This window comes from Ammospiza caudacuta, chromosome 2 (genome assembly GCF_027887145.1).
Source record: "Ammospiza caudacuta isolate bAmmCau1 chromosome 2, bAmmCau1.pri, whole genome shotgun sequence".
NCBI lineage: Eukaryota > Metazoa > Chordata > Aves > Passeriformes > Passerellidae > Ammospiza > Ammospiza caudacuta.
Window position 1 is genome coordinate 47,226,223 of NC_080594.1, and position 25,361 is coordinate 47,251,583.

Sequence of the window (25,361 nt, forward strand, 5' to 3'; positions counted from 1 at the left end):
GCAAATTAAGATTTGGTCAATCCCAGTTAGGAAATGAAAAATATTGAAAAATCTTGACAAAGGTTTTATTTGGATTCATAGGCCTGGCAAATGAACAGATAAAAAGTATTGTTTTGGACTCCTAAAATGTTTAAACTTCCATTGCTTTATTTTAAGTTTGATAAAGAAGAGTAAATATCTTCCTCATTAAAATATTTTACATATGAATTCTTAAGATATTTTGGCTTACTCATAATTGTATCCATCCCATGTAAGAAGCAGAAACTAGCCTCATACCTTAGGAATCAACCAAGGAAAAGCTTTAGATTTAGTTTTGTTCATTTATGCCTTCAGTATGGAATAGACTGACGGATCTAAGCTCAAACTGGCGACTGTCCCGTGCTCACAGAAAATGATGCAGGCCTGACTGAGCCCCCAGGCCCTCTGTGCTGGCCTGTGCTGAGATCCCCTCTGCCCCACACGAACGGCTGCTGGTACCCATGCCGCCTGTCTGAAAGCGAGGGGGGCATGATCACAGATATTTCAGTCTCAGCATTTCAGCTCCCTGAGGGAGTACATGCTTCATTGCCCTCTTTTTACATAATTAACATCCAGGAAGAGTGCTTTTTCCCTCACTGAAGACCCCAGCACAATGGGAGCTCCTCCAAGTCTCCACCTTTCCTTTTTACACAGAGCTGGCACAGCAATTTCAGCAGCCTTTATTCAGTCCTGAAGAAAAAGAAGAAAGGCCAAGGGTTTATCCTCTACATGGGCATGGAACCTTACCACAAACATGGTGGACAGTTTAAGAAATCATTAAATATCAAAAAACAACTGTCAACTGCAAAAATTTGCATTGCTCATTTCTCAGAGTCTAGAGACTATCTTTCAAATAAGTGAATGAAATGAAAATTCTAAAAGAGGAATTGCTCATCACCCACAGAGGCCATTGGGAGTAGCAGGCTCTTTATGAAGGGTAGGTAAATCTTCATTTAAATTCAAACTGAGGAATTCAAAACCCCAATCCTAAACTGCTAGAGTGGATCACTGTCTTTGCAAGTATTTAATTAATTCACTTCTCCGAGAAAGTAACGTTTCAAGCCAGGCCTGAGTGATGCTGGGATGGATGCTCAGTGTGTAACCAGCAGAGAGACGACTGCTCCCTGGGAGCCAGATGACAGCAGCCCCCAGCAGCCTCACAGGCTACAAGGGCAGCTCAAACTGAGATTAACTGATCCCAGGCTGCCAAAGGCTCCCCTTGCAGCTGAAGAGCTTCTACAGAAAGCTAACAGTAGAAGTAGCAAACCCAAAAGCTGTGCATTGTAAATAAAAACAATGTCTAGGTAAAAAACTGGCATTTCAGCTACAGTTCAATTACTGCCATTCCTCATTGCTATGGCTTCAAATCTGTGCAATCTATGCAAACTGAGCTTCCCTGCTCCATGAAAATTGTGGAAGGACAAACTGAACCTCCTGTAGCAATAAAGTCAGTCACCAGGGAGAGGGCTGCACAAGATAAGGGTGGAAGGAGGACACAGATAATTTCTTCCATCTCTGCACAGCCCTGAGGGAGAATTTTGACTGACCACTGCCAGAGCCCTTAAGACCTTGCAGAAATATCCATCACTGCAGTGGGACTTGTGGGATGAAAGAGAGCACCAAGGACCTGGAGTCTGCACAGAGATGCAGGCTCCTGACTCCCTAACCCCAGCAGTCCCTAAGGATCTGTGGGGCACAGCTGCAGGAATGGTTGGGTATAACTCTGTGCCGGCACCACGCCTACATTGCATAGTGTCTATATTGCATAAAGGCAAATGTCTACATTGCAGGCTTTTCCCCCTTCCACCTTCTCCCCCACGTGGTTTCTTTACAGGAAGGGACTGACAGAAGGCATATCTGGCACCAGGGTCTGACAGTGAGCAGGGCAATAGGTGGAAATTTTAGTGGTCATTGCTCAGTATTAAGGTACTAAAACTGAGGGGAAGAATTGTGGAAAATATTCCAGTCATAATCTTAGTAATAAAAACCTTCCAGGGCTGGCACTGCTCTGTAGTACTTTCGAGAATTGTCCATTTTGGTTAAGTTTTCAATGCCAAAGAAATAGTTCAGCTATTTAGTAATAATTTATATTAGTTCATAATTTAAAAATAATTACTGCATATTATTCAGGAAGAAAAGTCTTCTATGTGCAGATCATTTTAGTAATTTTGCTGACATACAACTTGTGTTGTATATTTTAAAAGAACAAGCTATGCCAGGACGTAACTTTAAAATACATGTCTCAAATCCCATCAATCAGTCAAATCCCATCAAAACAGTTCATCTTATTGGGATTCTTCTCTGCCCAATTCTCTGTGGAAAAGAGTCTGATTCTCAGAAAAGCTTTTAAAACAAAAGAGAGGCAAAGCTTACTGAGCACTGAAAAAGAGATTCATATGTGAACAAGTGTCAGAAAAGTAGAACATGTTTTTTCTTGTGGTATCATCTTTCACACTACCATGCTTCACAGCTCAACTCTAGCTCCCCGAGTACATAGTGAATGGAACAGTAAATTTCTAGCTGTCCAAAAACCACTGGGAGATCAAATGTAATTCCCCACAGCAGTTCTCTGCAACTCTGTGCTTGTGTGAGGAACAATGGCCACATTCTGCCTAACGCATGCCACGTGTTTCTCTGTGTCCCAGGAGGAATTTGGCCCCAACAAAAACCCTCCTGCAGGTTCTGCCTGCGAACAGTCACTCTGCACCACCCCTCACCATCCTCAGTGACACTCAGGATAAAAAGTGTAAGGTTTTCCAGCAAGGAAACTATGAAGGAATAGCACTGTGGTCTAAAAAACACATCAGAGAAAAACAAACATCAGTGAGAAAGGTTATTTAAGCTGCAGGACAATGTTGGCCTGAGAACAAAGGGGTCATACTGAGATGCACAGGATAGGTGGTTCTGGTGACGCTAAGATAGCAAAGCCTTGGGCTGCTTTAAGTGAAAGCAGCAGTAATCTTTACTGCCACATGCAGGCAATTTCTGCAGAATGCCATTGCTATTAGCAGAAAAGGTGATGTGAAGCCCAGATAGTAAACGCCAGAAGTGTTTGCTTACTTGTTGAAATGGAAACAAACACAGAAGTTTGGTCACTGACAATGCTGCTTTTCTCAGCTACAGGTAGATGTCTGAGTGTTCTTGCCCTTTTAAAAGGATTGTCTTCGGTGACTCACAGCACATTTTGTGCATGAGGTCATTGTGACAGTCCACAGCAGCGATAAACAAGAATTTCCAACTGAAAGAAATCTGTAAGTTTTAGTATCCCTACTGAATATAACTAGTTTGAGGGGAGAAGAGTTTAAAATGGACTATTCAAGCACCACATGTTTTTTCCCTTCATGGACAAAGATTAGAACCATGTTTATATTATTGGTTCATCTTATTGGTTTCAGGTCATTAAAACATATATTTCTCTCTGATGGAACTCATTCAAAGCTTGGAATCAGTTTACTCCAAGATATCTAGAATATTATGATGGTAATAATTTCACTGATCATCCAAATCTTCATGAGCTGCTCCTTGCAAATCACTTTGAAGTAGTGCACGTCTGGGATTGCCATTCCTCTGCCTTTTACAATCCATGCAAAGGATTAAAACTGTGGGCCAATGTAGAACCAATCAATAATTATCTTCATTACCAGCAGAATTTAATAATCCATTTGTAATAGAATTAAAGTAAATAAAACAATATTGTGTAACTCTGAGCACTGTAGAAACACCCTGAAGTGGTACTAAAATACTACAAAACCTTAAGACTCACAGATGTCTTTACTTCCCAGAAAATTCATGCACAGATCTTCAGGGAAAAAAACCCCAACAATTACAGTCATTGTGTAAACCATGCAAAATGAGACACACACTATTTTTAATATCAGTAAAAAGTACCAGCATTTCCTTGTCTCTGTGCTTCTCAGATGTTCAAGTTCTCTTTATTCCTTGGCTAGCCCATTCATAACTGTTGCACAAGAGCATACTGGGGCAGGATGCAGAAACTCTCATACTCAGCACAGTCATTGCTGACCCATCCAGTGTTACATAACGTCTACTAGGTGCCCCAGGGGACTTAGAAAAGACCAGACCACGAAAAGTACTCTGCATGCTCCTGCATCCTGTGTACTCCCACACTTTTCACTTTTCTGGCAACATTTGGTTGAAAGATTGGATGAAAAGTGCAAATACAGATAAATCCATCATTTTCAAACATAGCATTTTAAAACACTGCCCAACTTCATTTAGCTTCAATGTTGATTAAGCAAAATTTGCAGTTTTTACAGCATTCTAATGATTTGTGCTGTTGTCTAAGCTTTGCATCAAAGGGACCTGAGATGAAGCTCTCTATAGCAGTTCACCTTCTGGCTCTATGTATCAAAACCAGTTTATAAACATCACTGAATTGTGGCACTAATAGCAAACATATGTTAAAAAAGAAACAGATAAAAATGAAAAGAACAAAACATATTAAATAATTGGAAATGCTCACATTTTTAAAGGGTATGAGCAAAAGAGAATGAATCAGTTCACAGAATAGTGGCTCATAGAAATGGCTGTCTCCATGTCACATTCTGTAGAATATTTACCTGTATCTCAGCTTCTCAGGTACTTACACACCTGTAACGTAATACACAGACTGGGCAGTGGAGAGGCTGAAGCACAAATGCACAATGTACACATTTTACTGCCCCTGCTGGAGACCTCCTAACTTCAGCACTGTTGTAGAATATATGTGCAATAGAAAGTGCATAATACAATGAGATCTACATTGCATAATTATATATTATATGCAAAACTGTATAACTGAGTTCATTATATGTGCAATAAATACCATATACTGAAATATTGATAGTATAGAACATATAATAACAAAGCAAAGAAAAAAATCATAAATTGGAGCATTTGGAAGCTGGAAACCTTGTCAGAATAGGACATTATTCAACACCTTGTTTCCACTTCTCAGTTAAAAGAAGGCCTTAATATGACTATCATCATTTATTCATTTACTAAGGCTGCAGGTCACATTTGGTCAGCATTATCAAAATTTCCACAACAGTATACACATTTCTTAAATATTTTTAACAGCTTTTCCTTAACGTCAGGGTCCCTATCCTCTGCAATATGAATTTATCTTCAAATCCTGTGGCCTAGGAAAGGCAAAAGGAGCACTGCCATCCCTGGTGGCCAGCGGTGTGGCTGTCCATGCTAATGACTCAGGGCAGGCCAGGTTGAACAGGAAGCATCAGCTCTCAGGGCTCCAAGCCTGTCCAGAAACCTTGGTGACATTTCCTTCAAGATAAATTTTTAGGCAAAGGCTAAATGTTTTAAGAGAAAAGTGAGATTCTGTTTTACATAAATATATAAAGAAACCCTGAAATTTTCCAAATCCTTCTCAAAAGGTGCCTAAATGCAAACTTTTCCTACTGAATATTCCCTTGTATTGGACTTGGATGAACCTTGTGTGTCCTGTCCAACTCTGAACATGCTCCGTGATCACAGAGTCACAGAATGACTCAGACTGGAAAGGACCACAGGGGGTCATCTGGTCCAACCTCACTGCTCAAGCAGGGCCATCCTAGAGCAGAGGATTGTGTCCAGACAGCTCTTGAATTCTCCAGTGAGGAGACTCCACAAGTCGTCTGGGCAATGTGTTCCAGTGCTAGATCACCCTCACAGCAGAGAAGTTCTTCCTTTTGTTCCGGTGGAACTTCTGTGCCCATTGCCTTATGTCCCGATTGCTGGGCACCACTGGGTGTCCTCCTGACACTCTGCCTTCAGACGCTTACACACTTACAGATTCTGTAAATAGAACTCTTGTGGCAACTGGCACGAAGCGTGATGGCTTAGCCGGAGATTGGGTGTAGGGCAGCGGCTTGGCTTCGCAGCACTCGGCTGAGTGCGGGTGGCCGTGCGGGGCTGTGCCCGCGGCGCTCTCCGCTCCCTCCGGCCGGGCGTGCGGGGGGCGGTGCCGCAGCACCCCCGGGGACAGCACGGCGGCACGGGCCGGGGGTAGCTAGTTAGTTAGTTACATAGCTAGTTAGTTAGATACCTAGTTAGTTAGTTGGAAGTCAACTTATTTCTGCGCTTACAAACCACATCATCCCGAACTCCGCGCCGAGCCCCGTCCCGCGGGGCCGTGAGGGCAGCGGCGCCGGAGCCGGGCGGCGGGCCGGCAGGGGGCGCTGCAGGCGGGGCCCGCAGCCGCGCTGGGCGGCGGGGCCGCTCCCGGCGCCGCATGATGTGGGCCCGGCCCCTTCCATGGAACCGCGGCCGCCGAGCGCCGCCCGGGCGGACGCCGCCATGAGGCTCTGAGGGGCGGCTGCGTGCGGAGCACCCGGCCGGTCCCAGCGCTGCCGAGCTCCCCGAGCCTCGCCGCGGGACAGGGACGCCTAACGCTGAGGCTGCCGCCGCCGCTGCTGCTGCTGCCGCCGCCGCCGCGGGTCCGGCCGGGCGGGCGAGCGGCCCGGGGCCATGTAAAGCGGCAGCGGCCGGTGGGAGCCGAACCGAGCTCGAGCAGAGAAGCCGCCGCTGCCGGCCGGGGAGGCCCTGCAGTGGGGATCATGGCGACGTCTAATCTCTTAAAGGTGAGAGCGGAGCCCGGCCGGGTCCTGCGGGAGGAGGGGGGAGGCGGCGGGGCCGGGCGGCCCTGCGGGTGGCCGGACCGGACAGGGCGGCGGGGACGGGGGCAGGGCCAGGGTCGGGCCGCGGGTGCCGCTGGCCGGAGTTGCCGCTCCCGGGGCCCCCCCGCAGGTGAGCGGCCTTGGGCTGCCGGCCTCGGCCCGGCCCGGCCCGGCCCCGGCGGCGGCTGCTGCTGCCTGCTGCCAGCACCGCGCTCCCTGCCCCCGGCTCTCCCTTCCCAAACACGCCCCGTTGGGAAACAGCGTTGCGTCGTGCGGATAGACAGGGCTCGGTGTCTTCTCTTTGTTTATTTAAGAAAATCCGGGTGTACGGCAAATGAGTTTTAAGTTAAACAAAGAGTTGGAAAATGTCTTCGATGGGGGCAGGTGCCGTTATTGGGGTGGCTGCCGTGTTCCAGTTTTTTTGTTAACTGCAGTTTTCCTGCAAAGGAAAACTCCCGGAGGCCTTTCGCTTACGTTAAGCAGCTTTGCTTTTGTAGTCATATGTTTTCAAGCACTTTCCCGACGTTTGATGGCAGATGTCAGTCACCCCAAGCTGCCGCAGGTTGGAACGGAAGATTTCAGTGGGACAGTCCAGTGTTTGAGCTCAGGACTGCCTGTCCTGATCTTTGTGGTATGTATATGAGGAGAAGACTCTGTGGCCTTTGAGGCCATGCTAACACAGGGAAGATGGGCCTACTTGAAACCACTGTTATGAATGCCGCCAGTAAGTGCTTCTAAAACACCAGTTAGCTACAGTGCTAAGATAGGCCTAGGGCAGGCTGTCTGCTTAACTTGAGGAATTGACAATTGAAGATATATATAAATATAGGCATAAACATGTGTTCAGCACTATGTATTATAGTTCATTGTGGTCCTGAAGAAGTGTTGCTTGCGTTTTATTAACCTGACCTAATTTGGATGTATAGCTCTAGCCTGAATCTGCTGGTTTTATTTATTACTCTGAGACATTCAGTGTGAAGAAATGATAAGTAATTTATCGCCTTGTTTCTTCCTCATATTCAGAAAAATCTCTATATTAAAAAGATATGTTTAAAAAAATCTTCCTTGAAATTGAAATGAATTTTAATTAATTCCTGCATATTTTTATGCCTGTTAGTGGTTCTTAGATATTTAGGCAGATAATACTTCAAAATACTTAAAAATCTAAAATTGAGGAACCCAAGAACACAGGCGAAAAAAATATCTCATAAGAAGAAATGTCCTTTTCGTGGAAATGCATGTGTTCAGAGCAGGGCTCCGACAGTTTTATCCACTTGGTAATGTTTTAGACCATCTCTTTTCTGTACATTTGAGGATTTCTCAGAAGTCCAGCACGTGCTCCGATGATACACGTGGTGGGATAGCCCACAGCAGATAGGAGAAACATAGACCTCTAAGACTCGTCAGCATTCTGCTTCAGCTATTTTGAAAGAACACTAAGTAGTAAAAACAGAGGCCTTGACTTGGTGAGATGGCTCCTGCCAAACTGAAGTCTTTGTGTTAACTAGTCATATTTTTGCCATTGACCTTTGAGTCATCAGTATTTTATATTGACAATAAAATATATATGCACAGTGTGTTTTAGGAAAAATGCTGCAGAGATATATCTTCTAAAATAGGCATTTCTGGTCACTCAAAGTGTTATTAAGCATATAGCTACTAATTAGTGAGTATAACAAAGTATGATTCCCACATTACAGAAGGAAAAATTACACAGTGATTTGCCTTTGTTTATAATGGCAAGATAAACCAGTGTGAGAACTAGAACTAGGTAAGGTCCTTTGCTCCCCAGTTCCACTCATCAGAGTGCTCTCCGAGGAGCAAACTGTTGATTCCAGGTCAGTGTTGCCTGGCAGTGCCTTGTGCCATCTGAGTCTGTCCAGCTCACTTCTGCTTTCATCTTTAAGGGGTAAAAAAAAAGCAATGTCTGGGCACAGTATAAATACCAGGATAAGAAAGGAGAGGTGTTAACATCTGTAAGTTTTTTCCATATCTTTTCCAAATAAGCCTGCATAATCAAATCTAGGTTGGGTATAGACAGGCCTTAGTTTTGCCAGCATGAGCAGAACATGAGTATTTTCTTTTGTTTTCCTCCATCCTGGTCCAGCTTTCTGCATAGTTGAGACAATGAAGTGAAATATTCCTTTCTGATTCTATTAACAGATCTAGCTGAATCCAAATCTGACTGGCTGTCATAATTTTAGAGGGCATCATTTAAACTCCACTAGTGCTTAATTTTCCTAATTGTAAATTCTTTTTTTTTAGTGAGAAGCATATTCTTGGAGAGCCTTCTTTAAATGCAAAATTAGAATGACCAGTCCTGTTGAATCGTGGTGAGACAGAACAAACTGTAATGTGGTGGAAATGCTGCAGTACTTAGTAAGAGCCATTTCAGGCTCAGCTGGTGCCTGCCCTACCTGTAGCAGAGCTGCTCTCCCTCGTTGAGGCAGTGGCTTTTGGGTAGGTGACCAAGCCACTTCCAGCAGTCCCCTAGAGTTTTTTGTCTCAACACACGTGTGACACTTCTAAAAAGGGGTACTTGGTTTCAGGGGCCCTGTAGGACTTGTAACTTGTTCTCTTTGCAGTGATGATACAGTCTAAACCAATTCACCCCTGTGACATGAAGAGACTTGAGTTTTTCTGCATTTTGTGGAGCAGAAAGCATGTTAGCTTATTGTAGCACAAAGGAAACCTGTAGCTGTATCCATGCTGGCAGATCTTGACACTACTGTAGGGCCTTACTGGAACTGCCAGCAAATGCAGGAGTCTATCCTTGCAAGAGGAACTCCAGCATGAGCCTGATACTAGGAAAGAAGCAGCAAAGGAAGCACCAGTTTTTCCCTGGGCTTAAATGAAATGAGGATCACTATTTATCCTTGCATCAGTTTCAGCTGTTTGTCACTGACAACTAGAAACACATTTGAAGTTTCTGAATTTTTTGACTTGAAGTACATGTTTCCAGTCTGTATTTTGTCTGTTTCTTCCTGGCTGTTTCCATTTAGGATATCCTTAAGAAGCTAGGGAGTGTTGCACGTTAGTTACATACAAAAGCTTTTCCTGTGGCTACTTTTCTGCTTTGAGCAGAAACTTGCTACAAGCATTACACTGATTTTTAGAGCTACTTGTAGCGGAGATTAATCTGACAGTGCTTGTTTCCATCTAGGACATCATATTTCCTACTTCATCCCTCTGTCAGCTGGCTTTAATAAAAATACTGTCTAAAATCAGTGAAGTTCTAAAGGTGAAGATGTTACTCAGCTGTAGATCAGATGTACAGTAAGACCTAGAGAACTCTTCTTTTCTACAGTACTGTAGAGCATCTGGCAGAGACCAGGGCTGAATTTCTGTGTGGTCTGAAGTAAAGAGACTACACAGCATAGAGAGTTCCACATCCTGAGGTTCAGAGGGAGAGTAGCATGAAGGTCTTGGTGTATTGCTTTGCCTTGTTATATCTGTAATGTTGAAGTACTTATGCATAGAATTGAAGAACAGGGAAAAGTATAAAGTGTAAAGCAGTATGTATTTCAAGTAAAGTTTAGTGTTAAAATGGAACTTTACATCTTTATGAATAAATTTACTCAAGTGAATTTTAAAACAAAATATTTCATAAGTGGAGATGTCTTTCGAAGCATTGAAATTTAACAACTAGAATGGCTACTTATCCAGGGTGTGGCTATCATCTGTAGTCTGTGTTTTCAGAGAAGTAATTTTATTTCATCAAAGGTATGCCTCGCTGTTCTGTTTACCTTTCCTTTGGAACTGTGGTTGGAAGCAAAGTAGGAAAGAAAAATTGCTCGGGAAATACTGCATGTGTGACTTTGGTAACTAAGAATTGCCACTGTTGGACCTCCTCTTCTATAAAATCTGTCGTGCATAACAGAGATGGAATTAATGAATGGGAATACCACACAGTAGGTGGTATTTAACGCACCCTTTCTTCCTGTAGTTACTGTATAAAATTGTAATGTCATGGAAGCCTAAATCTACCTAAATGATGTTTCTGTAATCTTTTTTGATTTCAGTAAAGCTTTCCATACTGTCTCTCAGAGCATCCTTCTTGAAAAAAGGTCCAGCCCACAGCTGGATAAACACATCACGTGATGGGTGAGCAACTGGTTCATTGTAGGGAGTTGGGTGATGTCAGACTGGAGACCTGTCATAAGTATGGTTCCATGGAACTCCATTCTCCATCTTAGGCTCTGTGCTCTTCAACATCTTCATAAATGACTTGGACACAGGGCTGGAAGGGACACTAAGGAAGTTTCCAGATGATGCAAAACCGGGAAGAGCTGCTGACTCCTTTGATGGCAGAGTGCGGAGTGACCTGGACAAATGAGGGGGCTGGGCAATCACCAACCAGATGAAGTTCAAGAAGGGAAAGTTCTGGATTCTGCACCTGGGATGGGGCAGCCCTGGGTGTATGGGCAGATTTCCCCACACAACCTGTCACAGTGCTTTTACACTTCATGAGCCAGCAGTGCCCTGGCAGCCAGGAGGGCCAACCCTGTCCTGGGGGCATCAGGCACAGCACGGCCAGCTGGGCAAGGGAGGGGATTGTCCTGCTCTGCTCTGCTCTGGGGCAGCCTCACCTCCAGGGCTGGGGGCAGTTTTGGGTGCCACAACATAAAAAAGACATTAAACTATGGGAGAGGGTCCAAAGGAGGGCAACAAGGTGGAGAAAGGCTTTGAGGGGAAACCATGTGAGGAGTGGCTGAGGTCACTGGATGTGTTCAGCTTGGAGGAGACTGAGCGGAGATGTCATTGCAGGCTGCAGCTTCCTTGTGAGGGGAGAAGGAGGGGCAGGCACTGATCTGTTCTCTGTGGTGAGCAGTGACAGGACTGAGGGAATGGCCAGAAGCTGTGTTAGGGAAGGTTTAGGTTGGACGTCAGGAAAAGGTTCTTCACCCAGAGGGTGTTTGGGCACTGGAACAGACTGCCCAGGGAATGGTCACAGCACCAGCCTGGCAGAGTTCAAGACGCACTAGGACTATGTTCTCTGGCACATGGTGTGATTCTTGAGGATGGTCCTATGCAGGAGCTGGAGTTGGACTTGATAGTCCTTGTGGGTCCCTTCCAACTCAGCTTATCCTATATTTCTGTGAATTGTTTATTGAACTTAAAGAATAGTTAAATAGGATTTTTCATCCATCAATTTTATTTCATCTTCTGCCTAATTAAAGAATAAAGAAGGAAATACGGAAAAAAATTTACTCCTATGTATACGAAACAAAATTCTACACTTCTCTAATGGGATTTCAGGATAAGCTTTAGTTGAGGAGTTCTTTTTAAGTAGGCAGATGTTGGTTACAAGTGGACACAGGATTTTTTTTTACAACTGAAGTTGAATTTTATTAGTGCTTCTTAGGATTAAGTAGGGAATTGCAGTGTAAATCATATAAACGGTTGTGTTTGCAGTCCTCCTCCTCCCCATGTTTTACACTGAATCTAATCTTATTCACAAAGATAGAGCATTCAGGTTTTATCTTCAGCTGATTTTGGTGAAGGGCAGAATTGCACTTCTCAATAATTGCAGAACAGATTTTTTTATCTGTTCCAAAAAGCTTAAGGGGTCTTCTCTGATTTTTCATTCAAAAGGAAAACTTGTAAGGAAGTTGCTTTTACTTTTTTTATAATGCCTTTTGTGGAACTTCTAACTGTTCAGTAGCTGATATTTTATGTTCATTATCGTTCCAAGAGGGACTTGGAACAGAAGTATCTGCAAGTAGAAACTAACAAATTTCAGAGGACTAGCAAAGATTAGAGCAATGCATCAAACATTAGGAAATAATAATAAAGCTGGTTCTATATGGGGGAAGCATTTAGTTGATGATTTTCAAAGATGATGCATTCAAATTTTCTTTTTTTGCACAGGGAAAGAATAGGTAAAACTTTCTCTGAATAGGCAAACAATTTTTTATTTTTTATGTTGAAAGATTTATAGACTTTATCATCAGGGGCTGATTCCATGAAAGCTGTGTTCAGTACCTACCACAATGCTGTGAGGCCTTCAGATGCTGTGGCTGTAAAAATAGTTATTGTGTGCCTGTTGCATCTTTATACCTTGAAGATGAGGTATCCTTACTTGAGGACACCAGCGGATATGGTTGCCAAACTCTGCTTATTCTGAATACTAAATAACAGATTTAATTGTAAATTTCCATGTAGAAATTAATCAGAAGGAGGTGATTGAGGGAACATGGTGTGCTGCTTGTACTTGTTTATCTGAAGAGATGTTAGTTGCAGAACAGTGCACTTATGAGAATTTAAAGCCGTTAGACTGTGTTAGTTGCTGTATTTGAAGTGAATTGTGTCAAATGTAGTATTTCTAGCCAAGACAATGATCTGTTCAGAAGTAAACAGTGCACTGGAACGTAGCCCTGCAGATAACTGAAGCAGTAGTCTTTCTGCCACAGAACTCTTAATCAGTGTATTCTTTTAATTGCAGGTTTCTCTTTTTAGAATGTGGAGCTTTAAGCAAAGAGAATCACAACATTTGTGGTAGAACTGCTGTTTTTCTCTCAAAGTTGTGTTTTGTTTGGCTTTTTTAAATAATGGAAGTTAGCCTGGATACTGTGGTGAGATTTTTCAGAATAATCAGAATTATATGGGAGCACTTAATTTCTTTACTTTTCCTCTTAATTTGTATCATAAGTTTGGAAAGTCCACCTGGGATTAGAATTTTCATCATGGAGTAAATAATTTTTATCTACACCAGCTGTAGTCTTGGTCTTGTGGCCAGTTAACCCACAGGAAGGGAGTCTGCGATGCAGCAGCTCCTGCGTTACTCTGCTTCCTTCCTCCCTCTTTGCTGCTGATGCCAGTTGCACAGTGAGAGAAAAAAGGTTTGTGGTAGCATCCACAATACCATTCCTGACTCCTGGCTGTCATTCTGGTCAGGGGAATTTACTCGAGACAGGTTTGCAACTGCTGCCTGACTTCCATCACAGGTATCTTGGTTGGAACAGGGAGGCTGCCCCAAATACCATCCGTGTTGTCTGTGCATAACTCCAATAACAGCTGAAGAATGCTGGCTAGAACTTTGCTTGTAGCTAATGCAGTGATTAACTGAAGAATTGGCAGTTTCTTTGAACCAAATAATAGCTCTGTCACTTCTTAAAATAATACTTATTGTGAAAAGTGTTGTTCAGCTGTGGTAGTGTAGCTTAAGTGCTGGCTTATGAGGAACACCTGAGAAAATATTTTTATGTTAACTGTATAAACTGCAATCCTTAAAAACAAAGTAAGATACTGGTTTATTAACATGACTTTTTTGTTGTTTCTTTTAGAATAAAGGTTCACTTCAGTTTGAAGACAAATGGGATTTCATGCGCCCGATTGTTCTGAAACTTCTTCGTCAGGAGTCGGTCACTAAACAGCAATGGTTCGATCTGTTTTCGTAAGTAATTGTTTTGTATCTTGCATCCTTCTGTATGACAGAAGTACAGTTACTGAGCTACTCCTGATACACACAGAACTTATGTGACACACATGGTTTGGAAACACTGAACAAAAATACTAGTTTAAGTTTTATTAAGGGGTAAGTGTGCCAACATCACTCTTAAGTGTGCAGAAGTTGAGCTTTGCTGGGATTCAGGTCTTTGCTAACAGGGTGGAGAAAGAAAAGCAGCGCTTTTGACTTCAGTAAGCAAGTTTTGTACCTGCCCACAAACTTCTTGTTAGAATTAGAGAGAAAATGTTTACTGCTGTGTCAGTAAATTAATTTCAAGGCAGTCTGCTGAATGTTACATTATTCTGATTTGAATGACTTTCTTCTAAAATAACTGAAGTAACAGGGTGGTGCAGTTTAACTTGAATTAACAGATTAATTTGAATACTTTTTTACCCTAAGAATGAAATATAAGAGTTTTCAGACAATGTTGGTATTAATGTGCTTTCTATAAACCCTGCCATTTTCTTCCTTCCAAAAAGCAAGAAGCTGCTTTTCCAGAAGCTTAGGTGATAATTTTTTGTGTGATTTTTGAAAACATGATATGGAAGTGAGTTACAAAAGAAACATCAAAAGTATATCTAAAATAATCTTTGTCTCAATGGAGTTATTTGCCCTCTAATGTAGTCGTAATTCAAATCTGCAGACTATTCTTTTGCTTTTTAAAATCTGTCAGAATAGTAGGTTTTTTTTCAAATGCAGTCTTGTGGCACTCTGTCTTTATTGCTCTTTTTGATGGGGACAGTGTAGTGACTTTTAACACCCAGTTTAATGCACCTGTCACATCTTTCTGCCAGCCAAGAGGAAAGGTAATCTAACATGTGGGTTTTAATATCTTACAATGCCTCTGCTGTAGTAGTTGCCTGACATGGTATAGTTAAGGTAAAAATTCAGTTCTGAGTCATTGCTTTAATTTTTAATAAGTAGTTCAATAATTCTGCATTGGAATGAAAACTTCATATTTATTGGTTTTTTCTTGTAGCTGAGTTATTGAATAGAACTTAAGTGACTTTATGGCTAAATTAAAGCTATTGAGGTAAAGGATCCCACTTCCCTAGATGTATATTTTTGGACAGTGTTCTTTGTTAAGCTTCTTAATAAAAATGCAGAATCTGTAGGTGTCTTCTACATGCCCTGTGAGTATAATTATCCGGTACTGCTTTTTTTTCACTGCTGTCAGGAAACAATGACATTCTAAATACAGTAACACCTTTTCTGCCTGTGAATGTTGTGTAAGTCTCACCAGTTGAGTTAGACCTCTGAAACCTTGGCCCAGCACCTTTAATCTGTGTCAAAGCAACTTGTGAGTTTTGTCTTTTTGGTTAAACTAAAAAAGCTGCTTTTGTATTGAAATAAGTGTATTGATTTAATAGGAACAAAGTAATAGCTTTAGACTGTAAGGGGTGCTTTTCTGCAGAGATGTGGCCTTGTTACTGAAAGGTGGAAGAAGAACCAGGGGATGGTAATGAGTCAAAAAAAGGCTTGCTGAGCCATGTTATGTATGACATATGGTTAGGAGTGTAACTTGCTTTATTTACTCTTCAGTATGGAAAGAATTGGAGTTAAGATACGCTTGCTGAGCTGTAAGGTAGGAAAAATTTCATTTGAATGACAATTAAAATTCAGAATTTTGCTTTGCAGTGCTGTTTAGTAACTTTTCTCCAGTAGTGTTTCACTTGAAAATGCTACCACTGCCATGAAAGGTTTTGAGGGATCTTTTTAAACTAATTGAATCGTCTTTTAAATCACCTGATCCATCAGGGTTCAGATTTCTCACGAGGACGGTCTATTGCCTTTGTAGGATTTGTAGCGCTTGGATTGCGAAACTGTCAGGGAAGGCTGCATGTTAATGATAGCATTTTAGAATAGCATGGGCTCAGTAGTAATGCTGTTACTGGCAAGTGATGTCTGTCTTTGTCAAAGAAAAGCTTTAAAAATTGTCCTTAATTCAATATGGATTATTGACTAGGTACTGAAAACAGAATTGTCTTACACGTCTCCTTAACCATAGCCTTCTGCTAGATAGGTTGCAGTTACTTGCTTCCAGGACTTCTCTTAAAGCTTCAGTCTCTTCCCCAAACATGCTTTCTCTGGTTATGGGATCTAGTTATGTGTTGTTCAACAACAGCAGATAATAAGTGTATCAATTTCTTAGACATGCTGAAATCATGACTGTTAAAGTCTCATATATTACAGCATTAAATTTTGAGTAGCTGTTACTAAAAGGTGGATAAATTGTTTTCTAGAGATGTACATGCAGTGTGTTTGTGGGATGATAAAGGTCCAGCAAAAATCCATCAAGCTCTGAAGGAAGACATCCTTGATTTTATTAAACAGGCACAAGCAGTAAGTTATTAATGTTTTATAACTTTTATTCACATTGTTAGAAAAATAGCCAAATAATTCTGACTTTTGTTGGATCTAAATGCATTGCTTTTTTGTTGGAAATTTTTTGATGTCCTGGAGATTGTAATTACCCTGCAAATTTCTGCTGACAAAAAGAAGACCCTTGAGCGTTTGCCTGGCTCATTGTTTTCTCACAGTGCTTGAAGCTGGGATGGGCAGTGATTTTTATGGTATATTAAAAAAAAAGCCAAAACACAGCATTATTTTTGTTTATCCAACAGTACTAATGGAATTTTCTTCTACTTGAAAACTTCTAAAGGCAGAATTTTTCATAAGTTATTGTCAGAAAAAAAATGTTTATATAGCTTCAGTGCTATTTTGAGTTGTTCATGGATGGCTTTAAAAGAAGCCATATGTACAGTGTACTACAAATATCTGTGCTATCCACTCAGCAAGCTCAGCTGTCCAGTTTTATGGGCTTCCCTCCAAATGAGTGGCACTGTCAGTAGACTCAAAGGAAGTTCTTGTGTTTGTAACACATACTACAGAAGACATCTTTTGCTATGAGGAATTTAAAAGAGGGAGTTGTGAAATGAAAGAAAATTCTAAAGCATCCTGTGACAGTGGTTTAGAAAAATTCTGTAAACTTTCATTTTATCCTTTAAGTGAAGTGATTTACACCACTAAGGCTTCCCTTCAAGGAAGATAGTTTTTTATAGAGGCCTTTTTAAAACCAGGCATATAAATGTTGTTTTTTAAGTTCAATAGCTTACCTGCTTATATGCATAAATGCTATGCTGAGCTGAGGCCTTTTGATGTGGTTTGTGTTGGCTGTTATTTGATAGACAGGTTTTATTTTTGGCATTATGATAGCCAGTGTACAATGTAGCTAAGTTTTCAGGATTTAATAAAATATAGATGTTAACTATCTGTCTGGGTCTAATGAAAGGTTAGTAGGTGCCATTGAATCAAAACCTGTCAGTGTACGGAATATAACACAGTTCTTACAGGTTTATGTTGATTTAATTTTTTTTTTTAATATGGTTGTACCAGCACATGCCTTTAGACCAAAGATTTTAATTTTTTACTTGCACATGACTTAAAAAGAGAAAAAGAGGTTAATTTAGAAAATTTGAACTTACTGAGTACTTTTTTACTGCTGTCTTTCTTTGCCCTTTAGAAATGACCCATATGACATGGGTTAATAACTGCTTCAAGAAACCAAATGGCACTTCAATATGTAGACTTCGTTAGTCTGATATATGTGTATATTTGAGTTTTATATGGGGAGTTATTTTCAGCATAAACAGAGCCCGTATTTTGTGCATAAATTGATTTGTGAATTGCCTCCTCTGCTCGCCCCACCTGCAGAGAGTGCTGAGTCACCAGGATGATACAGCTCTGCTCAAAGCCTACATTGTGGAGTGGCGCAAGTTCTTCACCCAGTGCGACATTCTGCCCAAGCCCTTCTGTCAGTTGGAGATCACTCTGATGGGCAAGCAGGGCAGCAACAAGAAGTCCAACGTGGAAGACAGCATTGTTCGAAAGGTGAGTGGGCTGTACTGCCAGAGAGCTTTGTTGCACCAGTCCTCATGTGATGCAGCAGAATTAGCAGCAGTCACTAAAAATAACAAATCACACAATGGAGTATAAAGGGGCACATTGAATGATGAGGATTTTGATAAGAACCTCCGTAACTAATCTTAACACTTTGCAGTGCTTAGATGAGATAGGGAGTTTTTTATAAACTACAGATGTATTATGTGCATACTGAACTTTCTTGTTGGATAAATGCAATATAAATCCATCAGTCTTTCTCTTCACGTAACTTTGGTGTTAGTTGAGTTTTTCGTTTTGTCTTAGACTATGCCTGCCAAATGGTGAATTATATTTGGGTGTTTGCCTCAAAAGTACCCCTCATATAGCAACTCCTGACACAATGTATTGCTGGAAGGTTACTTGACTGATTATGAAGAACTGTAGAAGTAATAGAGAATTATGGAGTGAATACATGAATTCAAGACTGATCCCCTTAGTTGTCCAGTTACATAAAGTAAATTTAGAATGTGAGCTGAATATAACTTGTATAACAAGTTCAGAGCAAGATCAAGTTCTGACATAGTTGAACTGCTGTGTAGGACCTGAAAATTACATTATAAATTGCTTGATTCCTGTTTCTGATGTCTTGTACTTTTTTGCATGAACTTAGGTCTGTGTGTACCTTTCTAACAGGTTGTTGTTTTTTTTCTTCCTGATATGCAGCTCATGCTAGATACATGGAATGAATCCATATTTTCAAATATAAAAAACAGACTTCAGGACAGTGCAATGAAGCTAGTTCATGCTGAAAGGCTAGGAGAAGCTTTTGACTCCCAGCTCGTTATTGGAGTTCGAGAATCATATGGTACGTCTTGCACACACTGACCTGTTGCCTCCTCACTTTAATAAATGAATTTTCTTCCTACAAAGTTGGCAGTTGTGGTGGTAGGGTTGGAATTATCTCAGCATTTTGAATTGATTTTTTTTTGTTGTGCTTGTTGATTCATGGTACCAATTAATTTTTGTTCATAATCTTTAGCTTCTAAATAATTTGCCTGTGTATCAGTTACTGCAGAATCGATGTTTTCTAAGAGAAGAGTAGTTTTTGACTTTTTGGGGTTGCACATATAACTGTACAACAGCAGTGTCTGTACTCCTTTATATATTGTTTCTGATTCTTCAGACAGTTTGAAGAAGAAATGCTAAACAGGCTACATTTAAGAGTTTGAGTCTCTCTTTGTTGCAGAACAGATCTGTGTATCTGAAACTTCTGTGATATTTCACCATTGCCTGCTACTTCTGAAAGCTTTCCAACCTGTTGAACTAAACTTGTGGCTAATATTCTTTAAGACAGCTTTTTATAGAAGTCAAATTCTAACTTTTTTTTAAAGCATATTCCATTTAATGACTATTCATTTCTCTGTAACAGCTGAAACTCTCTTTCAAATAGTGCAAAGCACTGCAATAAGCTTACTGTCTCCATTCTTGTAAAACAGGGAAAAAAGTCTAAAATGGAGACATTGTGATTTCAGGAACAGTATCTAAGAGAAGCTTTTTGCTCAGTCAGGTGGAGAACTTTTCACTTTATTAGGCACTATTCTGAGCTTTTCTATTCCTTCCTTACAATTTTGCAGTTGTATGTGTATTTATGGTTACCAAGTTTGAATGACTGAAGTGCTGGAACTAAGTATGAAACTTTTTTCCAGTTTGCCATAGTGGATCTGAATGTTTCTGGGAGCAAAGATTGGCCAAATTGGGTTACCTTTGTGATCAGAGGCCATTTATCAGATCTTTCAGGTTGTTCAATGCAACCTTTTAATACAAGTCTCACTCTCTCATTGAAATTTGCTTATTATTAGCCACATAAATTTCCAAGACTTGAGAGTAAGTTTGGACTTTCTCTTTGCAGTTAACCTTTGTTCTAATCCTGAAGATAAACTTCAGATATATCGGGATAACTTTGAAAAGGCATATTTGGATTCTACAGAGAGATTTTATAGAACACAGGCTCCTTCTTATTTACAACAAAACGGTGTACAGAATTATATGAAATATGTAAGTAAAAATTCTATTGTAACTTTGTACTGAATGTGTTAGTACTTAAAATGATTGCTGTTCTACTTTTGCACAGGCAGATGCTAAACTAAAAGAAGAAGAGAAAAGAGCACTACGATATTTAGAAACAAGACGTGAATGTAACTCTGTAGAAGCAGTGAGTATAATGTGTAGAAAAATTGTGTATTTCCTAGTTATATGGTGTTGTAGTCTTTAGTTTTGTGTTGCAGTATTATTTGATAGCACTAAATTGGAACTGTTTATTTTGTGTTCACAAATCCTAAATTATTTGTTGTAAAAACATGTGTTACTTTCCAATCTGGTAATCTACAATTTCTGCAAATGTTTAAATAGTACATGTAGATCAAAAGTTAAAACTGAAAGGCAGGTTTTTGTTCAGATTGGCTTTTGTTCTTTCCTTTTGAGTTAGGTATGGTGGATTTTTCCCTATGGTTAACAGTGGATGAGAATCATGTTTGAAAATGAACTGTCAAATCTGTTTGGCTAACGGTTTCTCTGTGCTCATTTAGAACACCTGAAAGAGTTATTGTTCATTGCAATCAAAAGGAGCAATAGAAATTTCATTAAAGCTGTAATATATTTCCTCTTAGGCTGAAATATGGCCATTTAATATAAAAGATGGGTTTTCTTTTTTTCTTTCCCCTTCTTCCCTCTTCAGCAGTTTTTTACACAGTTCAGATTCTAGAGGAAGACTGCAATGAATATGTCATAATTGTCTGTGTTGAAATTAGTTCAGGAAACAGGTTATTTTAAATAAATACCTTTTAAATCTGATCATTTTTTGAAGTGGATCAAAATGTGCTTTACACCTTTTGTTAAGCTGTGAGTCATTCATTTTGCACAGGTATCAATTGTAGCCCATATAAAGAGGCTGACAAAGGAGAGATGGTCCTGACATGTACAGGCGGTTTCTGTTCTAGATCTAATGCCTTGTTCAAGCCATCCAGCCTGGTCCAAATAGGGTATGCTGGAATGAGAACTATTCTTAGCTCTTGGATGTATACTTGGAAATGAAGTAGGGTAGTTACTGTTCCAAAAGTGGTGGCTCCCTTGAGAGAAAAGAGTCGACAGAAATACTAAGCTCCTTAATGGTTTGGAGGAGACTTTGCCACGTTTACTAACATAAACATTTTGAAGAAATATGGTTCCTGTATAGACTCTATTCAAACTGCACATAGTTTTATGAATCAGTGAATGAGTTCATTGTTTTGTAGAGCTAGTTGTTGAGAACAGGTTGGTTTTTGTGTCATGGCAAACTGGAGACACATCAGACTTCAGTTCAGGTGGCTGCTTGAGCTAATCCTGTGTTTAATGTATTTCAGCTCATGGAGTGCTGCGTCAATGCCCTGGTGACATCTTTTAAAGAGACTATTTTAGCTGAATGCCAAGGCATGATCAAACGAAATGAAACAGAAAGTAAGTGGAGCTTCAAGAGCAGTGCAGGGTGAACCCTGCATGAACTGCATAAAAATAGATTTGTGTGTAGATAGATCAAATTACTGTTTTTAATAGATGGTGGTAGTTCTTCATATAAAAATATTATTGCACATGAACAATCCCTCAAAAAATTACCATCATTGATTCATATTTTTTTCCTATCACTTTTGAAATTGATGTACACAATACTTTAATTTGAATGAGTGAATAGCTCTAATCTTGTTTCAAAGAAAATATTTTGTGCTCTTTTTTCTCTATTTTTTCCTACACTTACTGGCATTATATTGATCAACTCTGGTAAATGCTCCATATGTCTTCACTTTGTCTTTGAGTACTCAGATACAAGCATTTCCTCTTTATTTCACCCCATTACCTCTTTACACCTGGGAAAAAAGTGAAACATCTCTTTATAAAAGATTTTTTTTCTAAAAGGCAGAGAGAAAATTTTCTTATTCTGATTATTGATGCAGGACCTGTAGGTCAAATGAACAAAATCTTTGCAAGCTGTTCATGGGGGTTTATGGCAAATATATCAGTGTGAGTATTGAAAGTTAGCTCTGCATGCCTCTTGAAAGTTTCCAGAAGATTTTTTTAACTCTGCTGCCAGAATTTGAGAAGTTACTATGATAAAACAAACTAAATATGTCATTAAAATGTTGTAATTCAGGTAGGAAAAATGAAAAAAAGAAACCAAACTGAAATCACAGGTTAATTTTTGTTTGAGGTCTTGGTATCCTGCAGCCAGGGAATATTTACTAATGTCTTCAGAGGTTTTCATTTCTATTGAAATAAGAAAACTGTTTTATGACTTAGAACATTACAGAAAATACTTCTAAAGCCAGCATTTAAGAAAATATTTGACCTCAAAACTATGTCATACTGATCTGTTCATCTAGCAGCATGATTTCTGGCAATTGCCCAGAGCTAAATGTAGAAAGCAGTGAAACTTCTTATGAGTATATGTTACAGCCTTTGGGGGAATGCAGGAGGCTTATGTAAACACAGAGCTTCAGAAGGGTTCATCTGCCCAAGGACCTTTCTTTAGAAACCTGTTGAGCTATTCCCAGAGCCCTCTCTTGTGGCTGTGTCTGTCCTGTGCTTGCAGGCACTTCTGCTCAGTCTGTAAGAACTGCTTCAAATGCTTCAATGAAGGGTGCAGGTGCAGATGGCTAAAACATAATTAAAGACTGGAGCTATGCATAGGAATGGATACATCTGATAGTGTCCTCTGCTCTACTTTGCTTTGCTTACTCATCTGACTTGCTGATATTATCTGCCCCAAAGAGTTCAGTGATGTTTTCTTTCTTAAACAGCACTGACAAAAAAGGGCTGTTTTGGTGGGGATTTTTGGTTATGAGCTGTGCACATACTCTTATTATGTTAGGAATAATATTTTTCAACTAAACTCTATCAAAAATGTCATAGCTTGCAAACACTTCAGAACTGACTTTCTGTGGTTTTGTTTGCCTATAGTACTGGGGAAGTGAGGCCTAAATTTTATTCCTGAAGTGCAACAGAAATGAAAAGTATGCTTGGCTTTCATGAATACAGAATGAAAGCAGACCTAAAGTGCCCCTACAGCTACTGCATTGATTTCTTTACTCTTCAGTGTCATAATATATTCTAAGAGAAGTTCCAGTAAAATACTCCTTTTTGTTTTGTTACTTTGAAATCTGTCTTTGAAGAATTTATAGGTTTTTGGATTCTGCAGTCTTAGAGATGCTGGAGTCTGCTACTGATTCTTAAGAGAAACCACTGATTTTTTTAATATTTATGGCATCACTACTGTACAGAAACAGATGTAGAGCCCTTTAACATATATTTTTGTTTCTCTTTTTCTGCCATCTTTTCCTCCCTCTCACTCTTTTTAAAAGCCTAGATTAAAAGATCCAGTAAAAGTTGAGCTTTTTGGACTTTTTGTATGTAAAACAGTGCCATTTGTTATAGCAGATCTAAATTGCACTGAGAATGCCTCCAACTACATTTTTTCTGGTTCCTGGAATTCACCCCATTATGAGTTGTAGTACCACTGCAAGTTCTTATTCAATGTTGTTTGTAGTTTCCATTCTCTAATTTGCTTTGTTGTGTTCTAAAAGGATTTCTTTTCTTCTCTATGCTTTTCTATTTGCTTCTGCAGCAGCTGTTGTGGTGCAGATAATAGTAGCATATTTCATCCTCACTGGTGATGGGATCTTGATGTTTGTTGCTGACAAAAGTAATGCAGAAAAGGAAGCAAAGGCAGGGCCTCTGACTTTTCCACTTTCACAGTAGACATAACATTAAGGAACTAAGTGAATCTATAAATTTTGTTTTCTGACAAAAAAAAAAAAAAGTGTCCATTTGTTCTACTTCATGAAGCAAAGTCCTTTGCCAAGCTGGGTTCAATTCTCTGTGGTCTCTTTACTACAACCTGGTGACCTTAATAATCCCAGTGTTCTTTGTGGACAGCTCTGTCAAGATGATTATTGATGTTTCAATATCCTCTTTATTTTTTTAAGCAGTACTGAAATATCTTCACAAAAAAGTAGACAAATAAAGCATCACATTTTGAAGTTTTTGTACTGGTAACTTTCCAAAAAACTAAATAAACTCTTTGAGAAGAAGAGTTCAGTGTTTGCATTAGTCAGTTTTGGTTACTTCAGAACTTTGCAAGCTTTTATAAAACAAAGCATTGTAAGTGGTATTGAAACATACACAAAGACAGGTGTGTTTGGCTTTAGTTTAAAATATAAAAATGTCTTGAATCCATACAGTTTCTTGCATAAACTTCTGTAGGCTTCCAAATTAGAGACATTCTTGCCAGGGATTTAAAGGCAATGTGTTAGAACCTGGACTTAATCCAAATTGGCATTGGTTTTAGGGGGCCTTATTCAAGCTTGTGATACTGTATGCATTAGCATACTATATAAGATACTATATGCATAAGCAAGTATTACATTGCAATAAACATACCTTTTTTTGCCTTCAAAAGAATCTTCTTGTGGGACCAGAATTAGAACAGTACTCAAGACATCTTTCCTTTTAAGAGATGAATTGGATTATTCATTCTTCATGTATTTAATGTTCCACTTGAGACATGTCTAGGAGAAATACAGTATATTTGGGTTTTATAGATGTCTTTGACTGGTGGCTTCATTGGTATTTGTATCTTTCAGAGTTGCATTTAATGTTTTCACTGATGGATAAAGTTCCAAATGGTATAGAGCCTATGCTGAAGGATTTGGAAGAACATATTGTTAGTGCTGGACTTGCAGACATGGTAGCAGCTGCTGAAACTATTACTACTGTAAGTGTATTGGATTTTAGTAAAATAACAACAGGAAAACAACTTTCCAGAAGTTAAATATTCTCTATTTTTGGGACAAATACATGAATGGAAATAATTTTTAAGATTTGTGTTTAGAGGTCCAATTTTGGTCCACTGAAAGTTTTAAATGTCTTTAGGATAACTTTTTATTTTTTGTTTTCAGTTGTGGCTTTAGAAAGTGAATCTAATTTGCAGAAAAGTTATAAATTAAGTGCATGGGTTGTTTATACAACACAATTATGCTAGAATCTTAATTTTAAAAGCCTAATCAGTTTTCCCAGAATTATAACTTCTTGATGAAATTTGACATTTGCTTTCAATCTAAGAGTGGTTGTTCAGTGTGGAAATCATAGGGTTTTTTTTTCCACTGTACTTTTTCAGCTTTTTATCATCTTTTTTTCCATAGGGTGTAGGAGACCTAGATGGCTGCAGCAGTTAGAATGTGGCATTTGTCTTTTATTGATCCTTGAAAATGTCCTTTAAAATAAAACATTACTGTATAGTATTAGAAAGTTAGGGTTTAAAAATTTTTTTTCCTATATTTGAAATACTATCCTGAAAGTCTGTCTTTAAGCCT

General features: G+C 39.7%; 1 protein-coding gene across 1 annotated transcript in view; it reads left to right on the plus strand.

The window, feature by feature from the left end:
• Window positions 1–6,332: 6,332 nt before the first annotated feature.
• CUL5 (cullin 5) overlaps window positions 6,333–25,361 on the plus strand; it is a 28,290-nt gene continuing 9,261 nt past the window's right edge. Inside the window, exons 1-9 of the mRNA XM_058824818.1 lie at window positions 6,333–6,596; window positions 13,919–14,028; window positions 16,326–16,425; window positions 17,797–17,973; window positions 18,688–18,829; window positions 19,874–20,019; window positions 20,096–20,176; window positions 21,363–21,456; window positions 24,633–24,763. Of these exons, the coding sequence (XP_058680801.1) occupies window positions 6,573–6,596; window positions 13,919–14,028; window positions 16,326–16,425; window positions 17,797–17,973; window positions 18,688–18,829; window positions 19,874–20,019; window positions 20,096–20,176; window positions 21,363–21,456; window positions 24,633–24,763 (1,005 nt within the window). The 5' untranslated portion in view covers window positions 6,333–6,572. The remainder of the gene's footprint in view (window positions 6,597–13,918; window positions 14,029–16,325; window positions 16,426–17,796; window positions 17,974–18,687; window positions 18,830–19,873; window positions 20,020–20,095; window positions 20,177–21,362; window positions 21,457–24,632; window positions 24,764–25,361) is intronic.